The 19,879-nt window shown below is 42.2% G+C and overlaps 1 protein-coding gene across 1 annotated transcript in view; it reads left to right on the forward strand.

The window, feature by feature from the left end:
• Positions 1-19,663, forward strand: part of LOC146856778 (protein CEPU-1-like) — a 927,479-nt gene extending 907,816 nt beyond the window's left edge. Inside the window, exons 8-10 of the mRNA XM_085647227.1 lie at positions 2,836-2,871; positions 11,173-11,205; positions 17,792-19,663. Of these exons, the coding sequence (XP_085503353.1) occupies positions 2,836-2,871; positions 11,173-11,205; positions 17,792-17,901 (179 nt within the window). The 3' untranslated portion in view covers positions 17,902-19,663. The remainder of the gene's footprint in view (positions 1-2,835; positions 2,872-11,172; positions 11,206-17,791) is intronic.
• The last annotated feature ends 216 nt before the right edge of the window (positions 19,664-19,879 follow it).

Below are 19,879 nucleotides of genomic sequence, written 5' to 3' on the forward strand. Positions count from 1 at the left end.
TGGTTGGGACATTTTGAGGAAATGTATAACTCCCCAGTGGGAAATGGGTAGGCTAGAACGGAATGCTGCCTTACATTTTTCTTCTGAGGAGGTTCAGAAATGCAGATTGGGATTATCTAAGAACAAGGCTCCGGGCCTGGATGGGATTCCCCCTGACCTTTACATACAGGATGCGGAGACTTGGGTCCCCGTTCTGACCTCTCTTATTAATGCTGCTGTGGAGACTGGACCCCCAGAGTCTTGGGCAAGGTCAATTATTGTACCGTTTTTTAAAAAGGGTGACGGGGACGGTACCCATTGCTACAGGCCTATATCACTGCTTGACTCAGTCGTTGAGGTGGTAAGTAAGGGTCATTAGTAAAAACAGAGAGGACTACTCTAATGACCCTATTACCCTCACTTCCTGTTAGGGTTAGGGAGTCAGTTACTAATCCTGATGAATGCCCAAGACCTGCTTTCAGGAAAGGCCAGAAACGTCAGTTGAAGCCAGGGATATGCAAGGATCCTTTTATCTATACCCAGGGTTTCACTGTAATAAAAGGATACTTTTATGGTATACGCTGAGGTATTTTTAGTTAGCAACTGGATCCATATTATCAAAAAAAAGATAACAATATCTAAGAACTCCCTTGGGGTAGCCGAATCTGAGGTTGAGTCCATCCTAGTGGTATCATCTTACCAGGGTGGGACGAGATGGCCTATGAGGGCGCATGTCACATGACATGAGTGATACCACCTCATCCAATTCTTGAAATTGCCATCTTTAGTAGGATACATAAAAGCATAACAGTTTTCTTTATACAAAAAAGAATTGAATCATCTGGTTTGCTTCTGACATTTCCCTCCAGATGCTTCCAGTACAAGGACACTGACCTATTATTGGTTTATAATTTTTTGAGATGCAGGCGTGGGCCCTTCTCAGCCTCTTTTCCTCCCTTAGTGTTATCTGTTGGGGTGCTTCAGCAATGGCTATTCTTTTTCCAGCCTGAGTAAAGTATACCATCAGTTATTGAGTTTGACTGTGCACTTACAGAATTCAACTGGCAATTTGCAAATACGCCAACCAATGCCAAGATAAGAAATTTGGTCAAAAGGCTTAGCAGCTTCAAAAGATTTCTTTTCAAGCTTATTGGTTATGTGAAGTGGCTATGTCCAGAAGTCACCAGAGGGCGCTCTTTGCCTGGGCAGCAGTTCATGCTTCTAATGCTGTTTCTCATGTAGGGACAGAGGAACATTTTGCCTAGCAGTTCTGTTTTTGAGTGGGGTTAGTTCGACCGATCTGCTTAAGCTTGTACCAATGATGACACAGCCAAGCTAAAAAATATGGAAATGGTACTCAAGTAGACAGGGTTTTCGAAGTGTTCTCTATTCATTTCGTCACATACACGTCAATCAAGATCCTCCTGGTTCCTGGTATCCACGTTGGTGGGTGAAGTTTAAATTAAAATTTTAGTTTATGAAACAAATAGTTTTCACACACACAAATAAAATTATGTGAATGGGCATGTATCTCGCCTGAAAATTGAACACCAAGGCATACGTCAGTTAAGATACCGTGAATAGATGGGTTAGAGCAGAAACTGACTCCTGGCCACGATTTTACTTGAGAAAATTGCGCAAAATGTTATGGTTGTGTAATGGGAATACATTTTGATCCAATTGCCAATCACAAAATACATACATTTTGCATGAGACATGCGCAATAAGGATCCTCCTGTATGTACATGATTATGAACAGTTTCACCATCATGTCAAGAGCACCTCTCAATATAGCTAGGTTTGCACCAATAGCAACTATTCCTTTTTTTAAAACAAATATTTCAGAATCCTGATAGGCTAGTCTGATTCTGCAGCTCAAGTGATGTGTAGTTTTAACCCCACCATGAGAACGATATGAATAGAATTCGGCTTCCATATTTCCTCCATTTAAATGTCACCTATGTCAGCTACAATCCCCACACTATGTTACTCAACGAAGAGCTCTAAAATCTGGCAGTGTGTTATAGTTTGGGACTCAGTGTTGCTCCAGCAGACACCATTGCTTTGGTAAATTTCCATTCAAGTATCACATTGTGTTCATTTCTACATACTTCACACTTGGCTAGACCATAATAAAGAGGCCATCCACTGTACCACCGCATCCAGAGAGCTAGTCATGAATGGAACAAACAGGATTTATACAAGTGTGTGAACTGGGGGGTGGGCATGGGGATAGTCAGTTTGAGATTTTCAAGCTGGCCACATAGGAGAGGTTCAAAATTCTGAATGGAAGGTATTTGCCCAGTTATTTTCTGAACAATCTCACGGGCATTGCCCACCATATCAACGAAACAAGGGGTGCGCGGTGTTAATATGCTGGTCATGTGCAGGGATGAAAATCATATTTTGGCAAGTTCCAAGAACTGGTATCTCATTATTGCCTCTGCTAGAATTACCCCAATTGTGTTTGTTTGTTTTTTGGTTTGTTTTAGCAGAAAATATATTGGAGGAAAAAAACTAGTATGTGAATCCGATCTAGTTCATGCACATTTGTGATGTTTTCATTTAAATTTCAAAAGAATTTGCAAAGTGGCCTTCCACAATTTTGCACACTGACAGTCGACTCTAGATTGTTAGGTGTTAAGAGCGATGGGGAGAACTGGAGCAACGAATGCTAATGGTAAGAAAAAACCTCAGCATTAAAGATTTATTTTTAATTTATTTTCCCTATGATGCACCACATGTCTTTGTTTTATGAGTTGTCTCCTCCATTTGTTGTCATAAATGTGTGAACGATGAATATATTTTTCTCCATTTTTTTCTCATCACCATACCACCGTTTCTCACCTGGTGTAGAAATAAGTGTTCCCACAAGTGCAACCTTGGCTCCAGGTCAGTACAGCTCTGTGTTGCATCAATCGTTGTCCCGCTGACCGCTACCTTGTTCTCTGACTGCCTCTGTCACTTGCTATTTCTTGACCTGTCATTTCTCTACTGAAGACCTGCATGGAGATAGACCCTCCTCTTTTCAAACTATAGGCGCTGCTTGCCATGCTGTGGCTGGTGAGTGGGTAGGGTGGGACCACATCAGTGAGACTGACATGATATTAGCGATTCTCCACCCTTTATTTAGTTCATCAAAATCCTTTGAATGCATCACTAAGGTGGGAGTCACTACCTCTGCCACTGAGTCACAGAAGATGCCTGCAGATTCCTTTGTCATTCTCCGGATTCCACACACCGCTTTCATCTCGTTAAGACTCATTTTATTATGTACTATAGATCAATATCGTGGCCATTGAGGCTCTCAAATGTATTGTGTGTGCTGGTTGTTGTGGGTTGTGGACACCATTTTCGCTGACCCTACCTCAGACAGATTTTCACTTTTAATCCATTCTATGGTCTCTACTGAAGAACCTTTGATTCTGTATCTCATCTGACTCTTGCTGTCATCGAATTAACCTAATTAATCAAGATTCTTACGTATGAGGTGTGTTTTCATCCAACTGGAAACAGATGTAAAGTAGATAGTGTAAAGCAACCACAAGGATACCCTGGGAATTCATCTTGCTGTTCAAGAAGTCACACCACTAACATCTCATCAACACCAGTGCTATAACCAAGGCTCCCATGCACCACCCATACAGAGTCTAAAATAGCATGGAAGTAAAGTACATTACACTGCTGAATATTTTGCACACACTAAATTGAACCCTGCTCCTGACCCTGTAAACATGCTGCCATTTAAAATGAATTGGAAAGACAATGGCCCCTAAGGTGCAAGTGTAAGTCTCAACTTCCTATGTAGCCATATGCAACCATCATTAGATTGGTAAGGATCAAATCAATTTTATCCACTTATTCTATAAACAGGTATGGGTAAAGTTTTGCTTTTTCACAGTAGTGTGGTGCTCCCAAAAATACTTGGATCAGCCAAGAGGTCCTGACAGCTGGTGCGATGCTCTAAACACCGATCGCGTGATGGTGGTTTCTTGTGATTTTTAGAACACCGATCTTTAGATTGTGGTTTCTGTCTTTACATGGGGATTTATTTGGATCTCCTGTACCAGCACTTTAGCCAATGGTTCATTTATGGTTCTCATATGCTGATTCTGACAGTTCTCACAACAATAAAGTGAGTTCCCTAGGCGTATTTGTTTCTTGAAACCTGCCAGTATGACAACCACTTCCCCACCAATCCTGTGATGGTTTGTTCTCACTCTACTGTGAGTCCATCTGAGTCATTTTGAAAGTAATTTGCTCTCTTCTGAGGCATTTTATGCTGTCGATCCATGCAGGGATTACTATGCACTTTGGGTGCTTCCAATAATCTTGCTTTGTCCTGATGATGATCCTCACTAAATAACTTTATGGGGTTGAAACATTCACAAGTTACTAGTGGACTGTGTTTTAATTTGATTCGGAGCATAATACCCTGGTTCAGAGTGTTATTGAACAATGAATGTATCCACATCAGTCACCAGTTGTGTACATACTTTTTTTGTGCAGCACTTGCACATCTATTTCACTTTCACTACGCTGTTGTATTTTTGGGAGCACCACATTACTGTGAAATGTATGAAAAGGAAAACTTCAACCATATCTGTTCTTAAAATAAGAGAATAACATTGATTTGATCCTTACCTAGACAAATCTATTTATGATTGCATGTGGTTACTGAGGAAGCAGAGTCTTACACTTTCCCTTTAGGAACCATTCTTTTTTCTATTGATTGTCTCACCCAGGTCCCTGGATTACTGGGTTACCCTTTTGTCTTTTAGCAGCCCCTTCAAATGAGGCACGTGCCTTTCACTCCAGTGCCCCACTTTCATGATTATGTACAGTGATTGACAATCACTATTTTTACCATCAGAAAGAAAGATAAAAATGTGCCCATTCTAAGTTCTATATGTACAGCTCCTATGAGTAAACGTGCCTTGTGGCAATTCATTTTGCAGAGAAGCAATGTAAATCCACGAATCCTTTGAGAAATCATTCCATCTATGTATCCATCCATCCATCCATCCCCCCTCCTGTTCCATTCAGATTTCTCTCCTCTTTCCTAAGTTTATGCATGTCACTAGGAAGATCTAAGAGTTACACTCGACACTAACCCTTAATTCCTATCTATTCTCAGTTTATAGGGGATCTACGTGTCCATCACTGGATTCATTCCCATGCTGCCTCTTTAAGTGATTTTGGGACCTTGGTGTTAAGACGGTTTTCCTAAATTCTAATACTCCCAAACCACCGAATAAAACCTACTGCACATTTTTAGTCTGCCTTGAGGTGTTTTCGTCAAGATGCTAAGCAAATAGAATAATATTTTCTAAGCCAACCAACTTGGATTCTTATGGTTTCAAAGACCTCCATCATTGCCATCCGTTCATTCCTGTATCATACATTGCACCAGTGGACCCACCTGGCAAACTCATCAGCTTACTTTTTGTTTCATTCTTCCTTTTCCAGTTTTATTTGCTCTTGCATGGCGGCTTTTATCTCCATTGCACTGTGAGATGCCCATAACCTCTTATGCTTTACAGCTCATGGTTTGCAGCATCCCTACTAACTGAATGCAGTAAACAAGCAAAGCCAGCCTTCCCTCAATCCCCTCATGTCAATTCAATGTCCTTCCAAAATGGCGGCCTCTGCTAAGTTACGTTGCTTGTTCCCGCATCTTGGAACATGCTGTATACATGTAGTCTTGTACATTTGCCTTGGTGTTCCATGTGAGAAAGATGTGAATGTCTAGCAGTATATCATCTATTCAGGAGACTCCTGCATGTATGATGTTGAAAGGAGTCCTTCATGGTAATATCTTTTAATAAATTAATTGTGTCATTAAGGTATTGGGTTTGGAGAAGGGTAGAGAACTTTATGATATTATTGTGCATTTGAAATGTACCCTTGCAGGTGCAACACATCTCTAATATCAGATAATAATTCACTCGGCGCTGTTTTCTCTTTTAAGTATTTAATCAAGTGTTTTTTCATAATTGTATTTAACTGGTTTGCATTCTGTCACGAAAGTGACGTTCTCCAAAGCTTGTGCCTGCTTTTGATGAAACTTACTTTGCAGCATGGGGGACTCTGATTTTACTTGTTATTAAAATAAAAACCGTATGAATAAAATATGTCTCTAATATGATGAATTTGAAGCTCAGAGTGGGATTTTAAGGACTGTGGGATGAACTGAATTGTGGTTTCTCTGGCTCATCTATCTCGAGTACATTTGAAATCAGTATGAAGGGGGTTGGGAGCATACTGCTTCATCTCCCAGCACAGTTCACCCCTTAGCATTATGGTAAATGCAGTCCATGGTAAATGCTTACTTGAATATTTACTAGAGTATTTCACCAAAGTTGATGCAGGTTGGTGGTGTAAAATTCTAGACATGTGTTTATGGTTTCAGCCCTTCATCAGTAGAGAGCAGCAGTTGTAGAAAGCAAAAAAAAAAATCATCTGGGGTTGCTGGAAATGCTGCCTAATTCCTCTCAGGTCACAGTACCACTTACGGGCACACAGGTGCATCTCCAAAGCTCGTCAGCTTGCTGGATCAAGGGAGCCTTTTTGAACAGAAAGGGGGTTGGGAGCACAAAACCCCCTTCCTGTACAATTGAAATCAGTACCTTTCTGTACCCTGACGATATGCACATACATATTGTCAGGATTAGGGGTGGGCGGAATTTGCATAGTCGCGATACGCAAAAATTTGTGAAACGGTAAAAAATCTCAGTGAGCACGCATAAGTTCCGAGAACATGCGGAATTGCTTGTTCCGCCCGTTCGCGATGCTTTTTTCCACAGAAAAGTGACATTGAGTAAAGTAAATTTGTACTGACCATATATATATTTACCTTCACAATACTGTGGGAATCCATAATTTGTCTCTGATATGTTTGTCGGAAGATAAATAAAAAGCAGAAAACAGCAGAAATGTGTAGAATGTATTTCTTAGTACTCTTGTGTTAGGCAAGCATTGCTTGCCTGCATGTCCTCTCTGCATATTGATGCAGAAATTACATTGCTAGAGCATTCTGTTAGAGATGAGAGTTAAAAACACTGATGTTGTTTCTCTGATTAACATTTGTTAGGCGCTTTAAAACCAAACCTTGACAAATTTTAAAAAAATCAAATCACTATGATGTACTAAAGCAAAAGAGCCAACCGTCAAAACATACAAATCACAACGATCTTACAAATTAGAGGAAATAAAAAGATCAAATCAGTACCTAGCCTCAGCATTAACAAAAATTTGCAGAAAGCTGCTTATGAATAGGCAAAATAATTTCTCCCAGCTTCTTACATGCCTCGTTTCCTGACTAGAAAACAGGAATGTCTTTACTATTATTGTTGCACAAATCAACTAGAATTTGAGTAAACTGTAAATATAACACATTCTACTAAATCTACAGAGTGTTAGCGAGTCCAAAACAATAAGGTAGACATTGGTGAGGGAATCTGCGTATTATGTGGAGCGGTCTAAAGTAGTATTTTCTGGGCAGTTGTAACTTGTTGAAGGCAGCTGTGAAACTGTTGGAAGATTTGCATCTTCTTGGTATTGATTGAAAGAAAGCGGAAAGGCGAATCCCATGCAATGTGCCATGGGCAGTTAGAGAGTGACCCGTAACTGAAATGTGTACTTGGTCTGTGGTTACTGGTCTTGCATGTCTTTATACCTGCGATCAGTTGAAGTTTTACGTGAGCTCCACACGCTGGTGGATTTGCTCAGCACTCAGGAGTGAATTGAGAGCATTCCATAGTTTTTATACCAAGGTTCCTACTGCCTGCACTTTGCTCCTTTTATCCTGGCTGTGTGATTGGTTACGTGCTGCCACCCAGAACAACCTGGTGAGTACGTAGCAATGGTAAAAGACAGATTCTCAACCCCTACATCATACAACCTTGCATATGATGCAATGGACCTTTGTTTAATATAGTACTCCCCCAGAAGCTAAAGAACTGCTTTCAAAGTGGGTTCTATATGTCCATCTTTAGGGCTTAGTTAGTAACAGAATAAGGACCATATGTATCAAAAATCAATTTTGCATTCCTTAAATAGCTAATTTTAGGTAAACGCAATTTTTGCGATTACCAAAACCTGCAACTACAAAGCCTTTCGTACCTCTTGAAAGGCTATTTTGCATTCGTAAATGGGCGAAATTACTTATTCACACTGGGAATGCAAAATTGTTTGATGCATGTAGAGCAAAGTGACTGTGTCCACACATTTGCTCAAATGCCAGCGACTGGTGCTATCAAATGTCATTGATGTCGAATACCAACACTCCATAGTTCTGATTCAATCAATGAATCAGTACATTTGTAGAGCACACTACTTACCCGTGAGGGTCTCAAGGCGCTGGGGGGGCGGGGGTGCTGCTACTTCTCGAACAGCGAGGTCTTGAGTAGTCTCCTGAATGCCAGCCGGTCCTGGGTCTGTCATAGGCGGATGGGGAGGGTGTTCCAGGTCTTCGCGGCGAGGTGAGAGAACAATCTGCCGCCGGCGGTCGCTCGGCGGATGCGGGGGACGGTGTCGAGGGCGGTGGAGCAAAGCTGGCGGTTTGGGGTGTAGAAGGTTAGACGTTTGTTGAGGTATTCTGGTCTGGTATTGTGGAGAGCTCTGTGAGTGTCAGTGAGGAGCTTGAAGGTGATCCTCTTGTTGACGGGGAGCCAGTGCAGGTCTTTCAGGTGGGCTGTGATGTGGCTGTGGCGGTGGATGTCGATGATGAGGCGTGCAGAGGCGTTCTGTATGCGTTGTAGTCGTTTCTGGAGTTTGGCTGAGGTTCCTGCATAGAGAGCGTTGCCCTAGTCCAGTGTGCTGCTGACGAGGGCCTGGGTGACTGTCCTTCAGGTACTGGTGGGGATCCATCTGTAGATCTTGCGGAGCATGCAGAGGGTGTTGAAGCAGGAGGAGGAGACGGCGTTCACTTGCTGGGTCATTGACAATGCGGAGTCCAGGATGACTCCTAGGTTGCGTGTGTGATTAGTGGGCGTCGGAGCAGCTCCCAGTGCGGCCGGCCACCATGAGTCGTCCCATGCGGAGGGGGTGGATCCGATGATGAGGACCTCCGTCTTGTCCGAGTTCAGTTTCAGGCGGCTGTTCGTCATCCATTCGGCGCTGGCCTTCATTCCTTCATGGAGGTTGGATTTGGTGGTGGTGGGGGCCTTGGTGAGGGAGTGGATCAGCTGGGTGTCGTCGGTGTATGAGACGATGTTGAGGTCGTGCGATCTGGCGATGTTGGCGAGCGGTGCCATGTAGATGTTGAAGAGTGTTGGGCTGAGGGGCAATCCTTTGGGTACGCCGCAGATGATCTTGGTATCTTTAGAGCGGAATGGGAAGAGGTGGACACGCTGGGTTCTGCCGGTGAAGAAGGAAGTGGTCCAGTCCAGTGCTTTGTCGCGGATCCCTGCGTTGTGGAGGGGTGTGCGTAGGGTGTGGTGGCACTTCGTCCCTCTGTCATCCACCACCAAACACTCCCTGCCCCTTTATTTTTAATCTTGCAGGTTCTTTTTCATCCCAGCATTGCTTATTTGTCACTGTTTTTCAGTTGCTCTCCTCCTCTTCATTACAGCTTTTTTGTTTTTTTCTCTCTTGTTATGTGCAAAGCCTGGTGAGGAAAGATGAGTACCAGTGGATCCTACCTCCAACCACCAGCTCAAATTAATCAATGTGCATCCCTTTGCAAATTTAGATGCAGTCTTCACTCCTGATGTTCCATTTATTTCACCTGTTGATGATCTTTTTGGAGATACTGTTGAAACTTAGATTGGAGAAGTCCAGTTAAGCCAGGACTTCTTTTTCCCTTTTGCTCTCACTTGTGGCTGGTTTACTGAAGCATTATGGTCCTTTGAAGTATTGATCACTGTACGATCATGCTGGTGACCAACACATTCATTTACGGTGACAGAGTAGTCTCAGAATGAAAGATTAGTCCATGATCTTTATTTTCTAATTGTAGGCCCGAGTAAATGTTATCATCTTTTTATTGGTGCCGTTCCGTACGAACTTAGTTTTTAAAGATGCGCGGATGCAAGGTAGGTGTAACCATTTCTGCCTCCCACCCTATGTGATGGTTAGGTGTGTATTTCTCTTCACTGTAATTTCAGGTGAAGAATGGTTGATGTGTTAGCTGAAAGCAGTGCTGTATGTTTCTGCTGTCTCTTGGTTCTTAGCTGAATTCGAACATTCTAATTTGTTGATCCGTGTAGGTACACTGGACTCCTGATTCTCAATTGAGATTATTCATAGACAACCTAAAGTGTGTTTTGGCTATGCTTTTTTCCTACTTTAAATGGAAGTTAAGTAGGGTGTCTACTTTTATTCTAGAGTATGCAACCCTTTACATCTGTCTTTCACTTATTTTCTTTATTGCACTAGTAATGAGCTATGGCACGTTAAGGAGGGGCAGATCATGTCAAATCAGCACTGACAATGAACTTAGTTCAATGTATTCCCATTGTTTGTACCTTTGTCTCACTGGGAGATCTACACAATTGGGCCAGGGGTCTGGTCCTTCTGGACGTCTGCTGGACATGCCATCCTAGAGTGAAGTGATGTCCCTCTGTGAGAAACAGCTGTTTGTATTTTTTTAACTCTTGTTCTTTGCTTTCACTGCTCAGTATGGCCAAGCGTGGATGCACAGGGAACGTGTTGGAGTGACAGAATCAACATGTTACAGAACTTAGCACACCGCTCAAGCTACGTGGGAAATATATATTTGTGTTGTTCTTTGGCAGCTAAGGACAATGTCTAGTTGTAATAAAAAAATATATATAATCGATCTGTTGGAGTGAAACCTGAGGCCCTAGGGGGGATAAGTGCGTTCAGTAATTGCCTTCTGTGGGATCAGGTACTTTTCATGGATGTTTTGAATCAATCCTTATTGGAAGGTCAATTTACATTTCAGACCAGCATGAGCTCTCACTGTAAAAGTAAGGAAATTCATACCATGCAAAAGAGCCCTGTCAATGTGCCGCAGCAGAATTCCCTGAATTACTGATAAGGGGTTTCTGAACTGAATGTGGAAACTGCTTGTCTTGTCCAAAGTTTTATTTGAATACAGCCGTGAAACAATTTCATAGCAATAAAAAAAATGTCAACCAATACAAGAAATGTCCTTTTCTCTCACTGCAAATATCCATATGCCACTGGTGATTGTGTCTAATGCCGACTTGTTTTTGTGTGTTTTAGAAGAGACAACAGCTGCTCTGACTCCTCTGAAAGGTCAGTGAATCAATCATCTCTGCCTGTTCAACCCTCCCTCCACCCCCCAGCTCGCCTCCACACTTTCCCACATCTTCTCTGCTTAGCTTCCATTAAATGAAGTATTGAAAGTGCCTTAGGGTAAACGTGTGCTCTTTATTTTAAAACCATAGTCCATGATTCCTTTAACTGATGTTTCAACGTCTCCTTGTTCACCAAAGTTACATGTGAAATTTAGCCCCATTATTTCAGAACTCTCTTCCCAATCTTCTGGATGCAGCTGAAGGCAGATCTATTCAGATAATATATGTATTACGGCCTTAAAGTGAATCTGAGAACTCAACCACGAGGTTTGCATAGCCCTAAGGTTGACACTTGTTCTCAGTTTTGGATTAAAGAACCATTCCAGCCGCTTTTGACCATTGACAATGACCTCACTCATTTCATCTTCCAGAAATCGCCTTTCGCAAACATTTTGCATGTAGTCTCTTGCATCAGTCTGTCTATTGTGTGCACTGGCCTCTGCATGATTATTGTTCATTGTACAACCCCGCCGCCCTCTGCTTTTGGAAATATTTTGGATTAAAACGCCCTCATACCAAAGAGGTCCAGGTGAGCTATGTGAATGTTAAAATAAAGACAAAAACATCAGAGAACCAGTATATCACAAATGATAATATTTCCTTTTAGCTCATTCTTGGTTGTGAGCATCACTCTCAAATATCAGTCTGTTTAGTCTTTTGGCTGCCAGGGGTGTATCAACCCTATATTATGAAATGTACAGTACTGCATTGTCCGTCAGAAGCGCCCTGATACAGACAGCCCTTATGGCTTTGATATCACGGGGTCTAACTTGAGTCTAAATCTTAGATTCTAAGTACTTGATGGTCAGTTTCAGGCTAATGACTCAAGCGTTATAAATAGCAGTGGATCTGCCTTGCCTATGCTGGAATTTTATTATTAAATATGGGTGGCTCCCCCATTTAAACTGGTAGAATACTATGGCATTGTTTATAGTTACAATAGAGCAGATGTGTTCAAATTGGGGGTCTGTCCCTCTGGGGTACACAAAATTAGTTCCAGGGTAGCGCCAGTATACAAGAAAGACATTCAGGGCTTTTTCCAGTGTTCCTAATTTGTGTGTGCAAACATCAATCCTTAAAGACAGACCAAAGCAAACCTAATTTACATATTGAATCTGATACCTATGGATGGCACTTATTTTGGGCTTTGTTCCATAAGTATTTGTGTCTGTGCTGTGTAAAACCTTCCGGTGTTCCCAGAGCAGATAACAGTGCCACAAATGGAGTAGACCAGAGGAAGCAGAGTGTAGTTTGCGGAAAGCAAAGAGAACAAGGGTGAGTGGGTGTAAAGGAGCTTCACGTGGTAGGATTGTCCCTCATCAGGTCTCCAAAAGGCTGCTCGCCCTGGGAAGAATCACACACATAGCAAGCTGATTCTGCCCAGCCTTGAAAACCTGCGAAAGCCATGCCAATTTTCAAAGGTCTAAGTGTGACTAGCTGCTCCAGCCTTTGCATTCTAGGATTTTCATTTTTTTTTAAAAAAACAAGAACAAAAAGTCCCAGAATACAAAGAACAAATCAGGACTAGAGCAGCTAGTTAAACCCTCCTGCTTCCAACTGATCTGCAACTAGAGGAGGTGTCAGGGAAGGTGGTAGTGACTGGGGGACATTATTAGGAGAAAAAACAAACAGGAAGAGAGTGGTGGTTAGTAACAGGCAGACAATGATGAGGAGAGGTAGGCAGAGCCACTGTATACGCCTCTCAATGGTGTGGCTATAAAGTGAATGGACTAAACCTCCAGATAGGTTCCTAATTAGAAAATCCTAGGGCCTCATTTAAGAGTTTTTGCTGCAGGGCAGCACCTCAGGTCTTCTTGCTGCATTGACCCATGGAAAAAGATAGGACAGAAATGCACCATATCTATCAGAAACGGCACATTCCTGTACTTTTCCCCTGCTCTAGCGCACAATGGGCTGCCATGCCCCAACGCAGGCACCTTTGCACCACGGTGCAAGGGTGCCTGCGTTGCGGGGATGAATGTTTTTGTGCAGAAAGAAAAACCTTCCTACACAAAAACAATCGCAAGAGGCTTTTCCCTCCATAGAAAAGGGAAAAATTAGGAGAAATAAAGGGCAAAATTTATGAAAAGTGTTGCTTCGCTGATTGAAAACTGCGCTGCAACACTTTTCAATGCGCCTTCCTTGCAACACCTTGGATGCGCCGTATTTACAGTACGGCGCTCCGTCTCGCAAGGATTGACCAGATACATCAGGAATTCCTGATGTATCTGGTGGTGCAGTAATGGCGCATTGCTGGAGTGTGCCGCAAAACAGGTTCAACTCCAGCAATGTGTCATTTCACATGGGCAAGTCCCATATAAAAGGGCCTGCATCAATCCTTATGCCTACTGTGAAGCAGGTGTAAAGATTTGGTGCTGTGAACTGCCAGAAGTGGGGCAGTGAAATCTCATAGATTTCACTTCGCCCTTTCTACGAGCATTCTTTAAGGGGGAATGCCCACCCTGCATACATTATACCTGACATAGGTATAATGTAGTGCAGGGGTATGCAAAGTGACGCATCTGCCTAAATGCATCACTTTATAAATATGGCGCATTGCAGTCCATTTTTTATGCCGCTGCAGCGTCACAAAATGTGACGGAATGGCAGTGTAAGCCCTTCATAAATAAGTGCCAAATATATTTCTCCTTGTTGTGCCTCCCTTACGCCTCCCCTAGTGGGGGGGGGGGGGCGTAAGGTTTTGGCGCTGCCTCAGAGCTGCAATTTCCTGTAAATCAAGGGAAGTGTCAAAAAGCCATGGATGTTGCTGGGAACATGTCCAGCAACACCCATTTCATGCCTCTATAAAGCAGAATCTGTGTTAAAGGGAACTATATTTACAAGGCAGCATTAAGCCAAAAAAAGTGGCTTAGTGCTGTCTGCTAAATATGGAGCAGTCTCCTGGCCCCGGATCGTCCCAAAAAGTGAAGCACCGGTGGTGCAAGGGGCTTATAAAGAAGCATCCTAGTGTTTAGCATGGGCCCAAGAGGGCCGGACCACATATGAATCATATTGAAATTAATGCATCAATTTGAAAGTAATTTTGCCTAACTAAAAAGCTAGGTTGAATATGGCCCTCATGGGTAACCTTGAACACCACTGATATAAAGATCTTCAGAATGGCGTAACATAATTTCAATAAATATTGACTTAATAATTAAAAAATATCGCTTTGCCTGGGCAAGGCATTATTTTCCTTTTAGCCACTGCTCTTATTTAGGGACAATTTCGTAGAGGTTGGTCTTTAAACATGACTCACAGAGGGACCGGCATATATACAGCCAAAAAAAAGCTTGTGACGCAGTTGTAAGAACCTAGGTCTCGATATTAAGTCTTAATGCGAATTTCCTTCTTCTTGAAAACCATTTACACAAGGAATCGCTTTTTCAAGATGACATTGATAGAAAGAACTGACATGGTAGTCAACAGCTGCTTTAACTGCAACATTGACAGTCGATTCGTGGCTTTCTACTGGCAGTAGTGTTTTAGTTTACCTAACTATATAAATCATGGTGGCCACTAGAGGCTGGATTATGTCCGTCCCCAGTAGAGAAGGTTAGAAATCTGGGTACCCAAGTGAACAGTCTTGTGTCTTCTTGTTTTTTTCTCTTGAAAACTTTGAGAAAGGTTTTTCCTTTCACACCATCAGAACTCCAAAAAACAGTGATGGTGGCCCTGTTTCTCTCTAAGTTGGACTACTCCAATGCCTTATTCTTAGGGACCGATAAGTGTCAACTGTTGAAGCTGCAATCATTGCAGAACACAGCAGCTAGGCTGTTGCTGGGTCTATAGAGGACAATCAACTTCAGCAGGGATACGATCTCTTCATTGGCTTCCCATAAAACCACGTGTAGAATTTAAGGCGCTTACTTATGTGCACAAGGCAATTTATGGTGGCGCTACAGAGGACCTAGAGAATTTTTTTGTGCTCTGTGTCCCTGAACGCCCCCTTAGATCAGCTATGCAGGGTCTGGTCAGAGTCCCAAAAATCAGAAGAGCACGCTGGGGGGGGGGGGGAGGGGGGGCGGTCAGACGATCACATATTGTGCCGCCAGGCTGTGGAATAACTTGCCTCAGGCCTCCAGGTTTTTAGGAAAGAACTAAAAACTCGCCTCTTTGAAACCATATGAGTGATTTCCTTATGTTCCCTGCCACTACACCTCAGCGCCAAGACGCCTCGGCATTCGAGCGCTTTTGAAACACATAAACATAAACATAAACTATGCTGTGTTTTTTCTTGTTTAATAATGAAATAAATATATCCGTCTCCTACACTAATTGCCCAGTATGTTCACATTCCTTTGTTCAGTTTTCGAGGAGGCAAGACCAAAATATATGTTATATTGCTAATCCTTCAATTTATTTCACAAGACCTGAGCTTTGATACCAAAATGAGTTGATTATAAGGGTCAAGTTGTTGAACTGAAAAACCGGTAAAGCACCAATCCTGGACATGAACAAGACTGCATGAAGGTGTGGGGTGATGCTCCTTCAACAAAGCCATCACTGAACCACAGTGGTCTTTATTTTATTCAGAATAAACCATACTTGTGGTTTGACACTTGTTGTCCCATGAATCGCAGATGCCTAACCTTGTTGAAGCTCATTGGTGCTCGAGGAGCCTAGCATGTAGGGCCTACTACCCCTAATTAAATACAGGGCATGTACGTGTAATTCCATCCCCGCCATGAGACCCTCACAGGTGAGTAGCCGCGATATACAAATCCCTGATTGATTGATTGAGTGTCAGAAAGGAACGAGTAGCGACGTCATTCTTTCCTTTAGCCAACAAATTGAAAAAGTAGTCATTGCTGTCTTCCACGCCCAGGACTTACCCGCACTTATAACCTGTTACTGGGAATTCATAAGTAATCACTGACTCGGCTCACAGAGCAGAATGGACCAGTGATACTACTTGGGATGCTGTAGTGATGGAACATGCCTTCTGTGTCCGGAGAAGCCTGATAAGGGAGCCGAGTTCAATACAGTGCGTATGGTCCAAAGTGCTCTTTTTAAGGAAGAGAGTACTTTTAGACCTTTTGGCGCCATGTGATAAACCATGTGATTATGTGATAATACTATCTCAAAAATAGATAGCTTACCCTAATCTGCATCCCTGCATAGTATTTTGAGGCACCTTACTCGCTGATGCCGCTCTTTACCTTTGTGCACGGCCGGCTTAGTGCAGTACGACCTGTGTGGCCGCACTGGGTGCTGACCTGGGGGGCTCTCACCTCGGAGGTGGGGGGGTCGCTGTGTTTAGCAGTAACTTACCATTTACAAGCACCTGCCACAGTGTTCCTTGTGCTCCAGCTTTCAGGCAGCAGTAAAAATGTCAAGATAACTCTTGTGATTAATGTTCCTGCTAGAGAGAGATCAGAGTTTTGTCTAGTCCCAGTTTTGACTCCCATAAAGTAGCACTGAGGGTTAATATGCCTGCTGCAAAGAACAAATCTGTATTTTATGTGGATAGATGAGTCTTTACCAGCGCCTAAAAACAAATGAAATGTATTTGAGAGAGAGGCTATGGAGAGATGAGGGGCACTCTTGCCAGGTGATAGTGAGAGAATCCGAGGAGGAGGTCATGGGGGAGGGCACCTAAAGAGATTGTCTCACAAGACACCACCAGCGCAATGTCATGGGTAGGACACGTCTATTGCTACACTGCAACAATGGGTATGCAACATTGTAGTGTATTTCCTTCTCAAATAAGTTGTTTTCTTCAAACCCGTGCATGCTTTATAACCGTAGTAAAAGCTGTACAATTTAAATTGTAAGGAAAAAAATTCAGCAAAATTAGATTTTGCCCGGAAATCTCAGCCAATTCACTCCTATAGGAATAATACTCTTACAGACGCGTTTTTGCAAAAATAATCTTTCGTAAACTAAGTTTGCAAAACTATGCAGCCTTTGTGAATTGTTAAGTTTTTATAATTCTCAGAACTTTGCATGCACAAATTGTCATTCGCCCTAACCAGAATTTGAAATGTAAATATACAAGTTGCAGGTACCCATCATCCCAAAGTAACTGATTGCCTCTGAGATTGCTTCTGTACTCTCTCATTATAAGAAGCGCCCCCTGCTGCATTGTGCAAGTACCCTTCCTTTAAAATTAAATTAGTGCAGTTGTTCAGCACCTGACATTACCCACCCATTTGAAGCACTGCTCCTTACTATAGCACTTTTCTATTACTCTTCGTTGAGGCAAAGTGCAGTGCTGGGCGCACTTTGTTTATCGGCATAATGATCTTTTCAAGAACATTGTGATTCTAATTATGGCTTTCTGTCTCCTTGCTTTATTCATTCTAAGTCATATCTCTCTATGTCATACGTCCCTTATCCTCGTTCTGCACCGGACTCATGACAATGGTCATATCTATTTCAGTACTTGATATATAGAACTTCTTTAGATCAATGATCAATTATTTATTCTTCGTCTTGCTTTCCATCTGCCCTTCTGTAGTTGTTGTTGTTGCCACAGTGGGACATATAAACTCACATTTCTTCTTCTGCTACCTCCTTAGGCCCAGGAGCAGTGCATGATGGGAAAAGCAGTGCCTCCGAGATGATGCCCGCATACTCTTCGCTGATTCTGCCTCTTCTGATGCTGCTGCCCCTGAAGCTCCAGTTTTGACACCTCATGCCATTTCCACGGAGCTGAAGGGGAAGGAGAAGGAAAAATGTACATGTACAAATAGAAGAAAGTAAAAAGACCTTGAAAATAAACAAAAAAAAGTATTATAAAGGGGATTTGGAATGGTGAAGGAACACGAGGGCGACACTGATGCCTCAATAGCACGACTGACGCGTTTCATTCTGCTATGGACCCTGGAGCAGGCAGCGGACCAGTGAAACTGTCGCAGGAGGCCATTTTGAGAGCAGAGCACCGAGGCGGTGGGATCTGCCTGCCTTACCTGCTGCAGACAATGTCCACGCTCACACAGAACAATGTGCATAGACCTAAGCCTGGGGTACACGCGGCACCACCATCTGTAAAATAGACCAGACACAACCGAAGACATAAAAAGACAGAAAAGAGAGAAGATAACACGTTCTTTAACTATTTACTCATTCTACGGCAAAGGACCTTGTGTATCGCGAGGGGGTGGGTCTGTTTTGAACTGGGGATTAATATTATTAATCATATTTTCCAACATGAACATTTAATGCTTTCAACAAATATATGAATAGCGTTTGTTATGGGTTTCCTGAGATTCAGAGATGATCAGATGGTTTTATAGATCCTGCCTCTATGTAACTTTACTCTCCCAGCTGTTTCACCATGTGGTCTTTGTGACAGTGTTTGATGCAGCGGTGCGGTTGAAAATAGTTGGTGTACACCATGTCTAAAATCAGAAGGTGATCTACTTGACGCAGTGTTTGTAAATTAAGCTTACTCTTTTTCTCACAATACATATATATATATGTATATACACATGAATACATGTATATACACATATGAAGGCATATATGTCTATATACATATAGATACGTGCACACATGGTGTGTGCGTATATATATATATATATATATATATATATGTATATATATATATATATATATATATACATATACACACACACCTATATACCACTGCAGGCACAGACACCATTTTTGCAAATGTCTGCTTTGTTCTATAATTTGCCTCCCCTGGCATAAATTGAACCTAAGATTGGGCGTGGAATGATCTTATGTTCTGTTTGACAAAGACTTGTGACTTTGAGTGCTTAATTGAGTGAAATATAAATCTCTTTAAACCTGACAGCCAGTCAGATTGCAGTATTTCCCAAATGCTTCAAGTCACGAATCGCCATGAACATTGTTATCCGGCACAGCCCACTTCTTGTCGCTGGAGTCTGCCGGTCTTGGAACATTCCATTTACAGATTTCAATGAGGGAATGTGGAAAAAATGCTATTCTATTCAACAAAAATGTATTCATGTTTTATCTTTATGGAATGAATGTGGTTTATAATATGTCTGTATTCTGCGGGGAAACTAGTAAGAGGTGTTGGCCATGTTAATAATTGTGAAATTGCTAAGAAATGTTTTTGTTGATCCCTCTCCCAAACCAGAGTTTGAAAGTCTTATATTAGTAAGAGGCACCCCTCAGGTGTGGTAACTCATAATATTCAAAGTAGTGCTGTTCTTGAAGACGACCGATAAAGAGCACATTGTCTTTACCGTTATTTAAGAGATTCCTGGCATGCCTTTTCCACTAAAATAATATTTCCTATGGACTTTACTTTTATTCGATGAGTGCCGGGGACATTGCATATACCTGGAACAGTTAACATGTAAGAGAAGATACGCCATCATCACTGTCTGATGCACAGTTGGTTAAATATTGTGTCTTCATTGTTCATTGGCATGTCACAGTAAAAAAGTTAATGCCTATTTTCTGAAGTTTCACTGCCTCAATCTTTCCCATGAAATGTTGAACCTATTTGTTGACCTCCTTTGCATCATGAATTAATGGAAATGCTCTGGTATCAACCTAGCGTGAGGCAGGTATTTTTCATCATCCTTCAGCGAGTGGGAACACGGTTCTAAGCTCATGGTGAATCTGCAATTTTTAAAAGACTCTCCCTGAGGCTAGATCAGAAAATCGAT

This window comes from Triturus cristatus, chromosome 3_2, assembly GCF_964204655.1.
Source record: "Triturus cristatus chromosome 3_2, aTriCri1.1, whole genome shotgun sequence".
NCBI lineage: Eukaryota > Metazoa > Chordata > Amphibia > Caudata > Salamandridae > Triturus > Triturus cristatus.